At 51.6% G+C, this 16,415-nt stretch overlaps 6 protein-coding genes across 6 annotated transcripts; 2 read left to right on the top strand and 4 right to left on the bottom strand.

The window, feature by feature from the left end:
* Window positions 1-63: 63 nt before the first annotated feature.
* On the top strand, window positions 64-417 carry N7462_009252 (amino acid permease; the record flags this gene model as incomplete). Its single annotated transcript, XM_057080966.1, has 1 exon — window positions 64-417. One exon carries the CDS (start codon window positions 64-66, stop codon window positions 415-417), a length of 354 nt encoding a protein of 117 aa, XP_056929803.1.
* Window positions 418-2,123: 1,706 nt separating this feature from the next.
* Window positions 2,124-4,259, bottom strand: N7462_009251 (DEAD/DEAH box helicase; the record flags this gene model as incomplete). Its single annotated transcript, XM_057080965.1, has 2 exons — window positions 2,124-3,999; window positions 4,078-4,259. 2 exons carry the CDS (start codon window positions 4,257-4,259, stop codon window positions 2,124-2,126), a joined length of 2,058 nt encoding a protein of 685 aa, XP_056929802.1.
* Window positions 4,260-5,454: 1,195 nt separating this feature from the next.
* On the bottom strand, window positions 5,455-6,767 carry N7462_009250 (peptidylprolyl isomerase; the record flags this gene model as incomplete). The annotated part of the gene is made up of 8 exons (XM_057080964.1): window positions 5,455-5,642; window positions 5,737-5,903; window positions 5,975-6,038; window positions 6,098-6,178; window positions 6,233-6,336; window positions 6,401-6,417; window positions 6,525-6,602; window positions 6,657-6,767. The coding sequence occupies 8 exons, from the start codon at window positions 6,765-6,767 to the stop codon at window positions 5,455-5,457; spliced, it is 810 nt and encodes a 269-aa protein (XP_056929801.1).
* Window positions 6,768-7,629: 862 nt separating this feature from the next.
* Window positions 7,630-7,963, bottom strand: N7462_009249 (uncharacterized protein; the record flags this gene model as incomplete). The annotated part of the gene is made up of 2 exons (XM_057080963.1): window positions 7,630-7,641; window positions 7,718-7,963. 2 exons carry the CDS (start codon window positions 7,961-7,963, stop codon window positions 7,630-7,632), a joined length of 258 nt encoding a protein of 85 aa, XP_056929800.1.
* Window positions 7,964-8,948: 985 nt separating this feature from the next.
* On the bottom strand, window positions 8,949-10,526 carry N7462_009248 (putative 60S ribosome biogenesis protein Mak11; the record flags this gene model as incomplete). Its single annotated transcript, XM_057080962.1, has 1 exon — window positions 8,949-10,526. The coding sequence occupies one exon, from the start codon at window positions 10,524-10,526 to the stop codon at window positions 8,949-8,951; it is 1,578 nt and encodes a 525-aa protein (XP_056929799.1).
* Window positions 10,527-11,214: 688 nt separating this feature from the next.
* Window positions 11,215-15,711, top strand: eaf1 (MYB and HSA domain protein; the record flags this gene model as incomplete). The annotated part of the gene is made up of 3 exons (XM_057080961.1): window positions 11,215-11,258; window positions 11,346-11,477; window positions 11,610-15,711. 3 exons carry the CDS (start codon window positions 11,215-11,217, stop codon window positions 15,709-15,711), a joined length of 4,278 nt encoding a protein of 1,425 aa, XP_056929798.1.
* Between the last annotated feature and the right edge of the window lie 704 nt (window positions 15,712-16,415).

The following is a 16,415-nucleotide window of genomic DNA, read 5'->3' as shown; positions in this document are numbered from 1 at the left end:
CTCCGTGCTTTATTCCTAGTCACATCATGTATTTTCGCACTCTCGTTTATCCAGATCGGATCCATGGCTGCATTCAACGCTATTCTGTCGCTCAGCACGCTCGGTCTCTACATTTCCTATCTTATTCCTCTCATCCTTCTTGTCTTAAAGCGCTTCATGGCGCCCCAAAATATCCCGCAGGGAACATTTAGTCTGGGGAAATTTGGCCTTCCCATGAACCTTCTTGCCACTCTCTTCGCTACTTATTTTGTTATCTTCCTTCCCTTCCCGTCGACGCTGCCGGTCACCGGGGAGAACATGAACTATGCCGGGCCTGTGCTTGGGTTCGTTATGGTATTCGCCTGTGGGGATTGGATTTTTCGCGGACGGCATAAGTGGGAAGGCCCAACAATAGCGTCTTATGCTAGAGAAGAGTGAAGTATAGAAGGTGGAAACCGAAGACTCCAAGTGGGAGTGAAAGTAAGTTAGCTGCTAGTATTCGTTGATAGCTTTTTATTAAAGGGGTTGACTAGACTGTTCATATACTTCAATTCAGTAAGTATCCAAAATCTATATGAGCTCCCTACTCTTAAGCGTCTTTACTGGAGATTATATGGAACGGTTTGGTGTACGAAGAAACGCCCAAGAAACGCATCTTATAGGCTTTCGTTGACATCCCGACAGCTGAGAATTGGGCGATACCTAACTCCTAGGGAGAAATCCAGTGTCTTTTGCATTTGCGAAGGCATATATAGTTCATTTCCATCCGGAGGAGGTTGGCCATAGCACATGACTTACCGCCGGGCATTGGCACGTTACAGAGAACCCTTATCGTTTTATAGCTTAGAGGCTAGTAGAATAGCTCCTCAAGCGAGACTGGTCCGCATCAAACTACAATCACTAAGAGATAATACTCCTAAGAATAAAAATGCAAGTACTTTTCGAAATTGCATTGAACTAAGAAGGCTTTCCTTCTCACGGCCTCGAGATTCCAGGCCCCCTCTGCGTCCTCCCAAACTTTGAACCATGCGAAAATCAAACCATGATGCTTGAGAGCGACTCATTCATGCAGCGCCGGCGACACAGCGTCCCAAACCTCCATGGATCCGAGAAAAACGATATGCAAGAGAATAGCGTAGAAACAATCAGCCTCCGCGGACCCTCGAGGATAACATGAGAACAGATGTCAAGCCAACGCCATACAGAATGCAAAGAAACACCCCATTCGAAATCCATCCGGCAAAACATAATGGCCAGCAAGAATTAGGAAAGAGACCCAGTATCTGAAGGTTTAGCAAACAAGGGTTCTGTCCTTCTTCGCCCATTGTTGCACGCCTCCCCGAACTTTTGGTGTTGGTCCATCATTAAAAAAAGCCATCGGCAGCCAGGAGAAAGAAAGCGCGGAATTTTTTTTGGTTTCTGAAACAGCGAAATCGACCACAGAAGACTTAACACGAGGGGCAGCAAAAAAACGCAGATAACGAGTCCGCCATAAGATACCGACGCTGTCAGAAGTCTATGCTGCAAAACTCGACCGGCGCAGCCATAACAGCACCGAGAGAGATGTATGCAGATGTAAGAGAAAGCACTTTTCGAGGAGAGTTGAAAAGCCGGCACTCTCCATTCGGCGCGCGCGTCATTCGAACGTCGTCCCCAGATGTGGGAACGCTCGAACGCAAGGGGTATCTGATGAGAGCGGACACAGTAAAAGACAACGCATTCTATGATGTTCATGCAGTGCCGATCACCGAGGTTGCTCGAAGAGGAAAACGGGGACACATGCTTGTCATGAAAGGGACCCGGAGCAACACATAATGGAAATCAGAACTGCTCGAACGCCCCGTGTCTAAACAAGGCCAGATGGAAAGCCATGAAAAACATGCGGAAATAGGAAAAGAAACAAAGAATAAAAGCAGATAAGACAGATACAGGAAAAGGAAAAGAGATAAGAGAGAACGGAACATGACTCTAAAAACGCATAGGAAAGTCGTGGCAGTCATGACAAAGCCGTCCCTGAGAAACAGCTAGCAGGGAAAAAAGAAACCCAGGGTTCGTTCTGATCGTATCCGTCAACGAGAGACATAAGGAAATAAGAAATGAGAACCAATCAGACCCGACAGCCTCGTCATCAGACCACAACTGATTTACCACCAAGAGGAGGGACCGGTGGGACCGCCGGAGGGGTTGCCATAACCACCGCCGCCGCTGCTGCCGCCGTATGAGCCGCCGCTGCCACCACCATAGCCGCCATAGGAGGGAGCGGCACCGCCATAACCACCGCTGCCGCCGTAGGAGGGGGCACCGCCATATCCGCCGCCACCGAAGGACGAGGGGGCACCGCCCATGCCACCACGACGCACATCACGGGAGCCGAAGGAGTCCTGCTTGGCAAAGCGGCCACCGCCACGGCTACGGGCGCCACCGCGGCCACCGTATCCGCTGCCCTCACGGGCAATGCTCTCTAGGAAGCTGGGAACCTCCTGGTTGGCCTCCTTCAAAAGGTCAATCAGGTCACGGACGACACCACGGTTGCCACGGTTGAAGAAGGCAGTGGCGATACCAGTGTTACCAGCACGGCCGGTACGACCGATACGGTGAACATAGTCGTCAATGTCAGTAGGCAGGTCGTAGTTGATAACGTGGGTGACGTTGGGGATATCGAGACCACGGGCCGCAACAGCGGTAGCAACGAGGATGGGGCAACGGCCGTTACGGAACAGCTCCAGGGCACGCTCACGCTCGCGCTGAGTACGGTCACCGTGAATCGCAGTAGCAGGGAAGCGCTGGTTGATCAGGAAGTCGGAAAGGGAGTCGGCCATGCGCTTGGTCTCGACAAAGATGAGGGTCAGGCCGGTGGTACCGTGAGTGTGGAGAATATCAAGCAGAACGGAACGCTTGTCAGCATCCTCGACATACTCAATCTTCTGAGTAATGTTCTCGGAGGTCGAACCAACACGGCCGACAGACAGGAAGACATAGTCCTTCAAGAAGTCACGAGCCAGCATCTGGATGTCGCGGGGGAAAGTGGCAGAGAACATGAGAGTCTGACGGTCCTCAACACGGGGCATATCCTCGCCCTCAACAATGCGGCGGATCTGGGGCTCGAAACCCATGTCCAGCATACGATCAGCCTCATCGAGAACCAGGTACTTGATGTTCATGAGGGAGATACGGCCACGCTCAATCAGATCGACCAGACGGCCGGGGGTGGCAACGAGCAGATCGCAGCCACGCTCAATCTGGCGGAGCTGGGAGCCAATGTCGGCACCACCGTACACGACACAAGGGCGGACCCAGGAACGGTAACTGAACTTGCGAGCCTCGTCGTAAATCTGGGAGACCAGTTCACGAGTGGGAGCAAGAATCAGCGAAGTAGGGTAGGCCTTACGCTGACGACCGTAGCTGAACTGGCCACCGGCCTGGTTAGGAACAACAGAGGGACCATTCTGGAAAGCCTGCGAAAGGATAGGGAACAAGAAACCACCGGTCTTTCCGGAACCGGTCTGAGCGCAGGCCATCAAGTCGCGGCCATTCATGACAATCGGGATGGAGTATTTCTGAACGGGAGTGGGAGTGACGTAACTGGCGAGCGTGATGTTCGAGATGAGGTGGTCGTCGAGGGGAGGGTTGGTAAAAGTGTTGACGGGCTCTGGGACGTCCTGGCCAGAGGCTTCGACGGGGATATCGTCATAGTTGGCAAAGTTGATACCAGTCTGCTGCTTGGTAGGATCATTGGGGACACCGAACAATTCACGCTCCACGCGGGCATTGGCGGGACCGGGAATGTGCTTGCCGTCGCGCCACTGGCCATCGCCCGAACCGCGAGCCTGGGCACCACTACCACCACCGCCACTGTAGTTACCACCACCGTATGAGCCACCGTGACCTGGGTATCCGTAAGCATGGGGATTGAAGGGCCGGATTTGACCGTCTGGGATCCAGCTAGGGTTACCGTTGGCAGGGCCGCGAGGGCTGAAGTTGGGGGCACTGGCGTTAGCCCAGTTGTTGCGAGGACCGTCCCTAGAGAAGCAGCTTGGGGTTAGTGGACCAAGTGGCAAAAGGAACTGTGTTCCATGCGTTTCATGTCAGATAGCGTACCGAGGGCCACCATAGCCAGGGCCGGCAGGGGGAGCAGAGGTATCGTTTGCAGCGGCGGCGCCTCCCCGTCCGCGGAGGTGCGGAGGGATGTAGGCAGCGCGGCCAGGGGGGCCACCAGCGGGCGCGGGCGCGTGCTGAGAGTCGTTGATGGACAGGCTGCCCATTTGGAGACCGTCGGCCATGATTGCGATTGAAAAGGAGATTTCTGTGGTCGCGAAGATCACCTCAGCGTTAGTCTCGGTTGGTCGAAAGAATAGCGGATGGAAAAATCTCGATGCGGCAGAGGGACAAGTTTGCGTACAGGTTTTTGCTAGAACTTCACTAAAAAGTGTTCTCTGGTACTAGGGCGCAAGCGACTGGACACAGAACACTTGCGGAGGGAATGTGAAATAACGGTCAAGAACAAGTGAAGGACGTTAGAAAGTGAAGTCGTCAGGTCCTCTCGTATTTTTTCCCCTAGGGTGATAGGGAAAAAAAATGTCGGCAAAAAGGAGACAGGGCAGAGAGGGGCGAAAGACGAAAAAAATGCAAAATCCCCCGGTTCTAAGAACTCTATGAGCACAGAAGAAAATGAGAGGGATGGGTGGGAGGTGGGAAAAAGGGATGATGGGAGTAAAACAAGAAGAGAAGAAGTCAAGGCCGGTTTTCTGTGGGAAGGAGGCAAATCGTGTACTTCCTGGGTACACGGTCAGTCATCCACTTGGCAGTGCCCGCCGGCCAGTGCAGTGTATTCTGCGGTCCCTCCGCCGTATCGTGTGTATTGGGGCGTATCTAGTGTATTGTCGGTATTGTGGTTGAGCCATGTTCCTGCAGCGTCTTGCCTGTCCTGCTGGGCTCCCCCCTTGGCAAAGATACTTATCCCAGGGACCATGGTACCTGTGGGGCAACTAGTCTCGCTATGGCTGAACAGAGTACCAGAAAAGTACCGGCAGCCCGTATAGACATGTATTGGATTGTATCAGTACAGATTAGGGCGGCGAGACAGATTTTTTTTTTCTTGTACTGACCAGTTGAGGGAGTCCGGACCCCCTGTGTACGCTGACTAAGGGCAGAGTCACAGGCTCTGAGTGGCGGAGAAGGACGATCATCGGCATGAGACTTAGGTCACTAGTCACGGTGATCAAACTGGGGGAAATCCCACGACCCATGTTGAGATGAGGCTCTCAGGATCGGCCCTATGGAGCATGAGCCAAGAAAAAGCTCATACGAGAGACAAAGAATGAGTGAAAGAAAGACGATAGCGGACAGGTCAACAGTCATCTGCTGTGATTTCCACGGGCCACGGAGCTGATGGGCTACCTAACATGCATCTTATGTACGTAGATATTGAATTCTTCAATACTTCTTCTGGTTTCTAGCTCCTCTATAATCTACTCTTTACGCCTCGAACTCCTTCTCGTTGGCCCGCTCTTGGTTGCGACGATGGCGAATATAGAAACCCACCACAGCAACTAACACCAAGAAAATCAGAACTGGTTGCATCGAATAGTTAGCCGCGTCATCGGTGGCAGCAGCAGTTTCGGTCTCGGTCTCGTGGGCGATGGGCAATCCGTCGGCGTCGTAGTCTTAAAGGGAAAGCATGCATTATCAGCCACCCTGGGTCCAAAGCAGCAAAGTAGAAACCGGGTCCGTTACCGGACTAGAGCTCGTCGCGGCTACCTTTGTCTTCGGTTTCCGACTCATCCATCGTCAGCTCGCCGCTCTTCACGATCTTAACGGCCTTCTCGGGCTTGTCACCACGGCCCTTGGGGACGTTCTGAATCTTGTCCACGATCTCGTAGCCCTCGAGGACCTCACCGAAGACAACGTGGCGACCGTCAAGCCAACTAGAAGGTTATAATATTGTTTAGTCACACAGAGCTGGGTCAGGTGCAAAAGGGTCAAGGCAAAATCATACGAGGTAATGACGGTAGTGATGAAGAATTGAGAGCCGTTGGTATCCTTGCCGGCGTTGGCCATGCCTAAATATTTGTGAGTTTCCAGGACTGAGCGGGCAGATTAGAAAAAAAGGTATGCATACTCAAGAGACCCTTGCGGGTGTGACGAAGCTTGAAGTTCTCATCCTTGAACTTGTTGCCGTAGATGGACTTGCCACCAGTGCCTGCCCAACAGATCAGCCACGATACCATCCTTGTATATACAAACTCGCACGAACCGTCGTGGTTGGTGAAGTCACCACCCTGAATCATGAAGTCCTTGATGACACGGTGGAAAGTCGAGCCCTCGTATCCAAAGCCCTTCTCACCGGTGGCCAGAGCACTGAAGATGGTTAGCATCAATCATCGATACAGCTCAGCCAGCAGGGAGTTTAAAAGTATCATACCGGAAATTCTCAGCAGTCTAATCAACGAAGACAGAACGTCAGTAAGTCAGGGGTAATTCTCGATACACCAATGTCAGAGATCGGGCGCATAGTCCCATAGCTCTGCTGAAGTAGGATAGCGCACCTCGGGGACAGTTTTGCCGTACAGACCCATGGTAATTCGGCCAAGGAACTCATCGCCATGTTGAACGTCGAAGTAAACCTGCATTCACCAATTAACTGTTGCCTCGTGAAATCAATATCCAAAAGCAATTACCTTGCTAGTGACCTTGGGGCCACGGGGCTCCTTGGCATCCTCAGCCTGGGCCAGCGCAAGGCTGAAGGCGAAGACGAAGAAAAGGGATAGGAAAAGGTTACGGAAATTCATGGTTGCGAATTGCCACTGCCTAGAGAGGGTGCAGTGGAGATAAGAAATGAAGCAGGAGAACTCGATAGGAGGCCAGCTTGCAAAGGACGTGCTGAGAGTGGCCTCTCCGCATCGGTTAGGTATTGTAATATGTGCAGATTAAAGTAGTGATTTGCAGTGCGGATGGGGTATTGGATACGAATATACGGTACAAAGTAAGGCAGAAAATAAAGGGATTCACCAGGCGGTGAATCCTGTCTCCGTGGCAGTGCTTAACTGTAGCAAATAACTACTTGCGAAATAAGTAACTCAATCAAAAAGGGGGTATTTAGGGAAGACGCAGAGCTCTCACGCAGAATGAATAAGATGCTCAGATATACTCAATAGCTGTCTCTCCTCTGCCTTGTTTTCGATATTCCACTCTTTGCTGGCAACTTCACCTTCGATCTCCGTAAAGGCTAGTCTAGTCCTGTGCAAACAGGCTGCTCATTTCTCTCTCCTCATCTGCCTCTAATTCTGGCTTCTTGACTGTGCAATCTTGAAGCAAGTACAAGTATGCTGGGATATAAAAATAGAAATAGGAATGATAGGAGTTCAACACTCTTAGAAAATTGATGAATATACGTATTTAGAGGTAAAGCTACATATTTACAATCACTATTATGACTAAAGGGCTAATTTCTACTGTCTTTATTTTTTATTCATAGGAATTTACTCAGATATTATGGGTACTTCACAGTCCATGTCAAATTTATTCCAATCAAATTGTCATCCAAAGACCGTGACATCTTGATAGCGACATAGTCCTTTCATGTGAGCCAAATGCTACGACACTAGAAAGGTCTATCGAGATCTTTGTCTAGCAGAGATATTCAACCACGATCTACATGATAGACTGTTAGTATCAAGAGTACTCGATATGCAGATACCTAAGAATCTTGTCACTCAAAACGACATCTTTTAAGAGAAACCCTCTTGGAGATCACCCAACTAGACAGCATCTCTTCAAGTTTAGACCGAGACAGCTGACGGTCGAATCTGCTAGAAGTATACATAGGAACCTGGTCCCAACCACTCTCGTTGAAGAACACCTCCCTTAGGTCATACAAGTTACCCTTCTGGTAGCTCCGCGCGTCCATCTCGTGGCCGTGGATAGTCTCGTAAAGCAGGCCCTTCTCATAGGCGAGTATTATCTGCAGAGTCAAACTCTGTTCCATCCTGAGTACATCATATTACGCGTCGCATCCAGTACTGACTGCGAAATGCGCCTCATGGTACCTTTTCCACCCTAAAATAGGTTCTTCGATGAGATGGTTTCTTTTGTAGTTCAGCTTGACGATCTGACTCACGCTTTACCTCCTCTTGGGAGGCCAGTCGCCCATTCCCTTTAGTAACATGGTCAGTGCTATTCCCTAGCTGGTTGTCTGGGATAGGATTAGCAGGACCCACTATCAGGATATAGTGATGACAGCGACAGTGAAGATTCACACAAAAGCACCCCCCACGAGTTCTGGTGACCGTCATCCTTTGCGAGCTTGTACACTACGAATGGAATAATTTTGGGACCGAGCCTTTGAACCTTTCGAACTCATCCAGATCTGTACGTATAGAGAGTGTTGAGCAATCAACACTAAAGTTGTTCATCCCTTGAGAAGAATGCGACAAGCTCCATTGACTTGAGACTTACGGTAGTCAGCCGTCGAGTGCCTGTAACAATCTGTGAAGCTTCATTTTCCATAGTATTGATAGATTTACACGATTAAGGGCATTTCCATATTTGCCACAGTTAGATTACGTCCCTATCTCCTTGCGAGGGTTGGGGCATTCAGTCTTGGGTATGGCTGTTACCGTCGAGGGTCAGGATTTCAGCTTATGGGAAGCGGCAACGGCTGCGCATGAGTGGGAGTTGTGATGAAAAAAATTGATGGGATATGCTCACGGAGATGCGAAGATTCTCCTCTTTGCTAGGGTCAAGGGTAGATTGCATGAGACACCTAGCTGCAAACACGAATCGATTAATGCTGCATGATATGAGAGATATGAGGATCAGTATGACAGAGAAGATGAGAAAAAAAGCCCGTGAAATGTTGCGTTAGTACGAAGTTTTATTTCACGCAGCCGAATACGTGTGTATATATATATCATCCCGATCTAACAATACAATGGGTATAATAGTAATCAACTCTGAGAACAAACAGTCACCTACTCATCATCATCCTCACTTGACTCCTCTTGTTCCTCCTCAGACTCATCTTCAGAAGCAAAAAGTGTTGATGGGTCTTCCGCTGGCAGCATGATGAAGGCAGCGAGACAAGTGATGCGATTTCCTGTCTCGTAGGTTGTCAACAGGTTACCGGTTTGCCGTGTAGAGTCTTTGGATTCTTTTGAGCCCTTTTTGGCTTTGTCTTGCTTTTCCAAAGCCAGATCTTGTCCATTGACCTTCCAGAAACGGACAACGCCGTCGCTGTTAGCAGTCAACAGCACGAAGTCGTTACGGAACTCGTTCCCTTGCTCCTCCAGGCTCAGAACCTCAAAGTCCTTGATGCGACCAGGAAAACCCGCTTGTTTCCCACCAACCTGCGCCACCTGAGTGGCGTGAGGAATTGTCGACTCATCGCCCTCCTCCGGATCTTGGAGTGCGGTAGTCGAATAGAAGATCACGCGACCATCCTCGGTAGAGATCGCGAGTAAGTCATCTTTTTGTTCCTCGCCGTCTGAAGGGAGGGAAACATATTTCATCTGGTGAACCTTGCTTCGTGGACTCGGGAGGAGTCGGCACTTGGGGGTCGAGTCCTGGGTACCAGGTATCATGGTTAGCATGCGAGATCGAAATCCGAAATCCGATGAGTCAAAAGAAATCCAGCAACTTACAACGCCAAAAACGACGACACCCCATTCAAAAGCCACAGCAAATTCTTCTCCTGCGGCATTCCATGCAAGACGACGTCCCTCTCCACTGCTCCACTTGCCCTCCTTCACGCTCTGGAGGATCTCTCTTCCAAAGTTGAGGACCCCGGCCTTCCGACCCGTCACCAAGTTCCACAGCCGCATACACTTCTCGCCCTTTCCAACACTCAACATCAACTTCATACTGGGGTGCACTGCAAAGTCGTTGACTCCGGATGGCGCAGCCCCCTCGGGTGCCGTATCACCGCTGGGGCGGCCTTGGGTTTTCGGGCGGGGAGCCTTGATGGACGAGACCACGGTCCAATCACGGGTTTTGGACACTGATATGGTGTTATCTTCGGCGGCAGCGAGCAATTTGCTGCGTGATGGAAAGTTCAATGCGGTGATGCTGGCGGTGTGGTGCAATAACGAGCCCAGTTCGCGGTTCTTCGGGTTCTCCAGGATCTTGTTTCCGGCGAGGGTGGGAATCGAGGGGTATTCATCAGTCACGGCTGGTGGTGCCGCCGACAGGGAGTATAGCTGAATTCTCTCATCGGTGGATCCTGAAGCCATGAAAACCTTTTGGGCGTCAGGCGAGTCGGTGGCCTTGGGAAGCGGGGAGAGGGCCAGGCAACGGATGGCGGACTCGTGGGCCTCGAATAAGAAGGTGTCGACACATTGAATGGAGGCGTCTGCATCATTGGAAGTTAAGCTGGATGCTGGAAAGCCGGCCGTGAAGCCGTGCAACACGCGCTCATAGGAGCCGGTAACAACCTGGATGGTCACAGCTGCATCGGGAACTTGTGAAGGAGTTGGAGCCGACTTGACAGTCTTGGCAGGACTCGCGGTCGATTTCTCCTCCTTAGAGGGATCATTGCGCTTTCGCTTAACCATGGTATCAATAATTGAAAGAGAGGAGATATTCAAGGTTGGGGGATGGTAGGATGAAGAACGCAGGGAAATGGGCCTGGAGCTTTTCGACAGCATTTTTTTTCTTGCCTTATCGGTTGCCGATAGGGTAATAGGTGCCTTGGTGCCTGGATCAATGAGTGCCTGAGTGCCTTACCACCTAGGTGTCTCGAAACGTAGTTGTATATGCCTGAGGCGTCAAGGTATCCGTTCGCGGCCTGGAGAATGTCTTGTTGGAAATACACAATACGGGCGCGCCCTGGAGGATGATGAGAATACTGGCCTTCCCCCACGAAGCTGGCGAGATGCCCGAAGTCGCTCTTGTCTCATCATTGCCATCACATCCTGTCCTCTGTCCTCTGTATTGGCCCCGTATTGCAGCCCGTCATCTTCCACCGACAAGCTCGCGCTGCCGCTCCCCAAGGCAGGTCCTTGGCGGTAATTTTCGCGCGTACGGTACCATACCTCAACGACCATCTGCTCGCCGGCGCTTCCCTTTTTTCCCGTGCCAACCCGTACAGAAAAGTCCTCCCTTCCCTGCCTTCCATCGCTTCACGCGACTCCAAGACCCGATTTCATCCTTTCAAGCGATTTTTTCCATCTGAATGACCTCGGTCAATCCATTCCTTTTTCCCCCACGTTAATCGGATGCTGTGCTCCCAAGTTAGACCTCATGCTCCGCGACGAGCTTCTCCGGTCTAAGAACGATGAGATCGCGTAAGTATTAATGCGAAAAAAAATCGAGACTGACGGACGAGCGGTTTTGGCCGGCGAACGATGCATTTTTGGCTAATATCGGCTCAGAAACTGTTTGTTGTCGCGCAAGCGAAAACTGACCGAGTTGTATTATGCGACCGTGGGGTTTGAGGGCGCGACCGCCGACTCTCTGTATCAGCAGAAAGAACAGGCCTTTCTCGACGCCAACGACCTCGCCAGGTAGGTCTCAATCTTTCTTCCTCTTCCTATCACCCTAAAGGCTCCGCAATCCTCCAAAAACACTTAAAAGAATCTAAATGATTCAAATGCTCCCTCCCTGGCAATTGCGCGATAAACTGATATTGGTCGCAGAGGTCGTTACTTCGACGAGATCACCCTTCCATCACCCACTCATGCGCAACAACGTTCTCCGACCAGAAAAAATGTCGCAGTAGCTACCTTAACAGACGCCAAAACATCAGAAGCAGCTGGCATCACGCCCCCGCCTACGGTCGATGGTCACGCCCCTTCGCTGCCGACCAAACCCAGTCCGCAAGCTGCGCCCATCGCGACCCAGCCAGGAGCCGCAATACCGACTGTCACTTCGACCGTGAAGCATGCAACTGGCCCGAACCAGTCTTCTGTGCCAGCCACGAGCCCAGGCCGGCTCCAGGGGGTCGCTGTTCCATCCTCGGCCGCCCCATTCCACCATATTAGTAGGAACCAGAACGGAAGCGCGTCTGTATCTGAGACCCCTCTGAGTTCCCAAGAGCACGATGGAGTGGAGGTCAAGCCTTCTACTATTGCAGCGGTACCAGCTGCGACAAGCACGACGACCTCTCTGGAAATCCCTCCCCATACACTCCCCCGAAAGAAATCCGACTCTCGACCTTCTCTCACTCTAGGCCCGTCACACCTAGAACAACCTCTCTCACCCGCCTCCTCCATCGATCCCTTTTCAAATAATACTCCTGCTCCCGTCGATGCTTCGCCTGATACTAGTCCCGGTGAGGAATTGACAGATGCTGGCAGACCGAGTCCCAAACACATTCGATCTATGAAGCCTCGTCCAGGTCTCGTGCCGTCCACCCCAGACGAGCAGTTGCGATTGGAAGAAGCACAGTCGATGCAGAATAATACTGTGGATGGCGTGCCTCCGACAAATGAGGTGATTCAAGAGAGTGTGGACTCGACAATTGACCAGGATCCAATGGAAGTCGAACAGGACCCTCTGGTCCAATCTCCCGAGACGAAGCTTCCCGCAAAAACGGCCGTAGCTCGGACAGAGACGTTATCACCGACGGAGCGTTTACCGGAAGGAACTCAGCCTTCTGCGGAGGAGGGTATCGTCGCCAAACCTCCAATATCAATACCTCCCATCCAAACAGATGTCTCCCAGCCTCGTATGACGACTCGCGTTTCATCAGGCGCGATTAGACACAAGTCTGTGTCTGAAATTCTTGGAGAAACACCAAGAACAGCAACCCATGACCGAGGTCATGGCACTGAGCCTGATACTCCTGACAGTGTCGCCCGCATGCGATTCAAAGATCGCAAGGACCGCGAGAAGGAAAGATCCAGAGTATCGACTGTTGTTTTTCCCAAACAGCCTTCTTCCTTGCAAGACAAGAGCGACACATCGGACCTCGATAACCGGGATTCCGGGGATGCGGTTGCGAAATTGCATGAGGAGCAGGACTACCTTTTCACCCTGTTTTTGAATAGGGCTTATGCACCTCCACGGGGAACCAACCTCAACACCCTTCTCGCGTCCGCCCACAAGACCTTGAGTACATCGAACCATCTTCTTGAATACCAAGAGCAGATGGATTGTCGGACTCTTCGACGTATCTATGCCCTTCAGAATGCGAATCGGTGGCCCTTGCGGCAGATGAAACGGTCTGCCGAGCCCCCCCGCTCGTCTAGTCATTTGGATGTCCTCTTGGACCACATGAAATGGATGCGCACAGATTTTCGGGAAGAGCGTAAATGGAAACTGGCCGCCGCCAAAAGTTGCGCCGACTGGTGTGCAGAGTATGTCAACAGTGACGAAGAACATCGGGCACTCCTACGCGTGACGGCGAGGATTCCTTCCCCCACCACGACGCAGGACACTTCTAAAATGGAGGTGGCATCTCCGGAAGATACAGGAGATGAAACCCTCGCTGCTTCTCACCCAACACCCGATTTGGTCCCATCTGCCGAGGAGGAATCGGTCAGTGATGGGTTCAACGAGGAGCCCCGACATGATATATGCGACACAGTTGCGCCTGCGGCCATATTCTCTCTTGGCTCCGACGAATTTAACTTCTCGATTGATATGACCCCTGCTGCCGTGAAGTTGTTGGATGAGTTGCCGCTTTATGAGCCAGTTCGTCTTGCCCAAGAAACTCGCCTCCCCGCATTCAAAGATCTCCCTGATTCTGCCTGGAAAACAGAGCTCCTTCCTGTCTCCAAATTTGCCTCATCCAAAATCACCTTTAACGAGGAAGATGAACGTCCTCGAAAGCGTACCAGGTACGATTACTCTCAATATGGGTCCGACTCGGATCACCGGATCGCGGACATTCCACCAGAGCAGACCAACGTTGCCCTGTTCCGACCAGAGAACAAGCATATTCGAGACCGAATTCACCCAGGTCATTCTTTCCGGCCTCCCACTGAGCACCCCATGCCATCGGTTGGGTTTTTCGAATCCCGGCAGTCGTCGCAGTGGACAATGTCGGAGGATGACGAACTTCGCCGCTTGGTTAAAGAGTATTCCTATAACTGGTCTCTCATCTCAGGTTGTTTGACCTCGCCATCATTGTTTACATCTGGAGCTGAACGACGGACTCCTTGGGAGTGCTTTGAACGCTGGGTGGGATTGGAAGGCTTGCCTGCGGACATGTCCAAGACTCAGTACTTCCGAGCTTATCATCAAAGGCTTGAAACTGCGCAACGTACCGTTCTTGCCCAACAACAAGCTGCTCAGCAGCAGCAGCAGCAGCAACAGCAGCAACAGCAGCAACAAGCAAACAATGGCCAAGCCCAGCAGCAGCCGATTCGTCGCCGGACAACCCAGCCTCTGCGTGTGGATAGGCGCCGATCTTCAAGACACCTTGCTCTACTTGATGCTATGCGGAAGTTGGCGAAGAAGCGGGAGACAATGTTGCAGAAGCAGCAACATGCTTCCCATCTTGCTTCCCTCAGGAAAGTGAACGAGGCTAATCAGCCTAAGCCTCCAATTTCGTCGCCTGCTGAATTCAGCCGTCTTAAGTACGACCGGGAAATGAAACTTCAAGAGCGTCAAGAGCAGTACCGGCAGCAGATGATCGCCCAACAGAGAGCGAGTCTCGCAGCCCAGCGTGCTGGCCAGCTTCCTAACCATCCACAGCAGCAACAGATGATGAATGCTCAAGGACGGAACCCTAACAGTATTCCTCCGAATTCGACCAACCCTAATATGCCGAATGGTACACCGAATGGAGTTCCTGCTGGCATGGCTCCCAATGTTGGTGTCAACCAAGCTCGTGCTCAGCCAATGCAGGGCCTGCCTGCAGGTTCTGCACCTGTCAATGGTCAAATGCCAGCCAATGCCATGGCGGTGAAGATGATGCCTCAAGGTCAAATGCAACAGAACGTGGGCGTTCGCCCTGGGATGCCAATGCAGGCGTCTCCTGACAATGCCCGAGTTATTCGAGAGGCAAACCGGTTGCAAGAACAACAGCGCCTGCTTCAATCCCGTCAGCAGCAACAGCAGGTTCCTCCCCAGCAAGGCCAGCCCCAGCAACCCCCGCAACAGTTCCACAATCAGCAGTTTGCTACACAAGGATCTCACTCGCCAAACATGAATTTGCCAAATGTTAACGGTGCCCCGAACAATCCTGCTATGATGGCTGCTCTCCAGGCCCAGGGAGGAATGCAGAGCCCATCGTTCCATGGAAACACACCACAAGGGGTTTCAACGCCATCGCCTCGTATGGGTCAGCCCAATCCCCTCTCCGGTGGGGTTGTTCCCACAATAAGCACCTTCCAAAGCCAGATCCAGCGAGCGAACCCAAACTTGCCTGCTGAACAAGTGAACAAGCTGGCTACTGACCGCTTAAATCAGTACCAGCAGCAACGCATGTCTCAGCAAGCTGCTATCAATGCAGCCGCAGGTGGTATGAACAATGTTAATAACGTTCAAGCCAACTTCCAGGTTCCGCATGACGGAAACTTCCAGACTCCACCGCAACCTGGCATTCCCAATGCTGGCCCAGCCATGCAAGTTCCTCAGAATCAAGGCTTTTCCCCGATGATGCGAGTGCCCCAGGCCAATCAACAAAACCGGGTAAATGTTACCAGCTCGCCGGCAATCAATGGTGCTGTTCCCCAGGCTAGCCGGAGCGCAACACCTCAGACCCAGCGCAGCGGTAGCTCTCAGGCTGGTGCGGTGCAAGGCTCTAGCAAGAGTCCACACCCTCCGCCTGCCCAAACAGCGAGCAGTTAGGGAATAGCCCTGCTACCCCTCATGCTCCTAATACTCCCCCCCCCCCTTCTTCTTCTTCTTCTTCTTCTACTACTTCTTGTGTACATATTTTACACCTACGCCCCTTGATACTCTGCTTTATTGTCTTTTTTTCTGCGTTGGTGGTCCGGGATAACAACGGCGCACCTTGCTTTTTGACACCCTCACGCCCCCTCTGATTCCTATTTACCGTGTGCGCGATCTGATTTCCGAACTCTTGTCCGAACTCTTTGGTGCGTTCATTAATGTAATGGACCAGACGTCGTACTGGCTCCCTTTATACCAGTGGCGCTTCTCTGGATTTGGGCATGTATTATTCCACAGGATGGGAAAAAATTCTGGGATTTGTTTTAGTTGAACCCAGGACTGCACGAGCACGAATTGTATGATTAGTTTCAAGTTTGCCAATCCTCGTCTCTATTATATTATATTAACATAGTAGACCATTTTACGCTGCAATTCTCAATAGATTTTATGGATAACAGTAACTTAGTCGACGTTTCATTCGTTTCTGCGTCATGGACCCATCTGATAGATGCCGATAATAAGTTAACCACACAGTCGCGCGCTTGGACTTGTCCGCTTTTGCCACCGCCTCCCGCCTTGAAGCTCTCATCGAATCCATCGACCTCGATCTACTCTTCAGAAGCACCAACCGGTATCTTTTTACCCATAGCTTTGTCGCG

Source organism: Penicillium macrosclerotiorum (genome assembly GCF_028827735.1).
Source record: "Penicillium macrosclerotiorum strain IBT 26536 chromosome Unknown utg000009l_segment0_segment0, whole genome shotgun sequence".
In the NCBI taxonomy this organism is placed as follows: Eukaryota; Fungi; Ascomycota; class Eurotiomycetes; order Eurotiales; family Aspergillaceae; genus Penicillium; species Penicillium macrosclerotiorum.
This window is presented reverse-complemented; position numbering and strand designations above follow the sequence as displayed.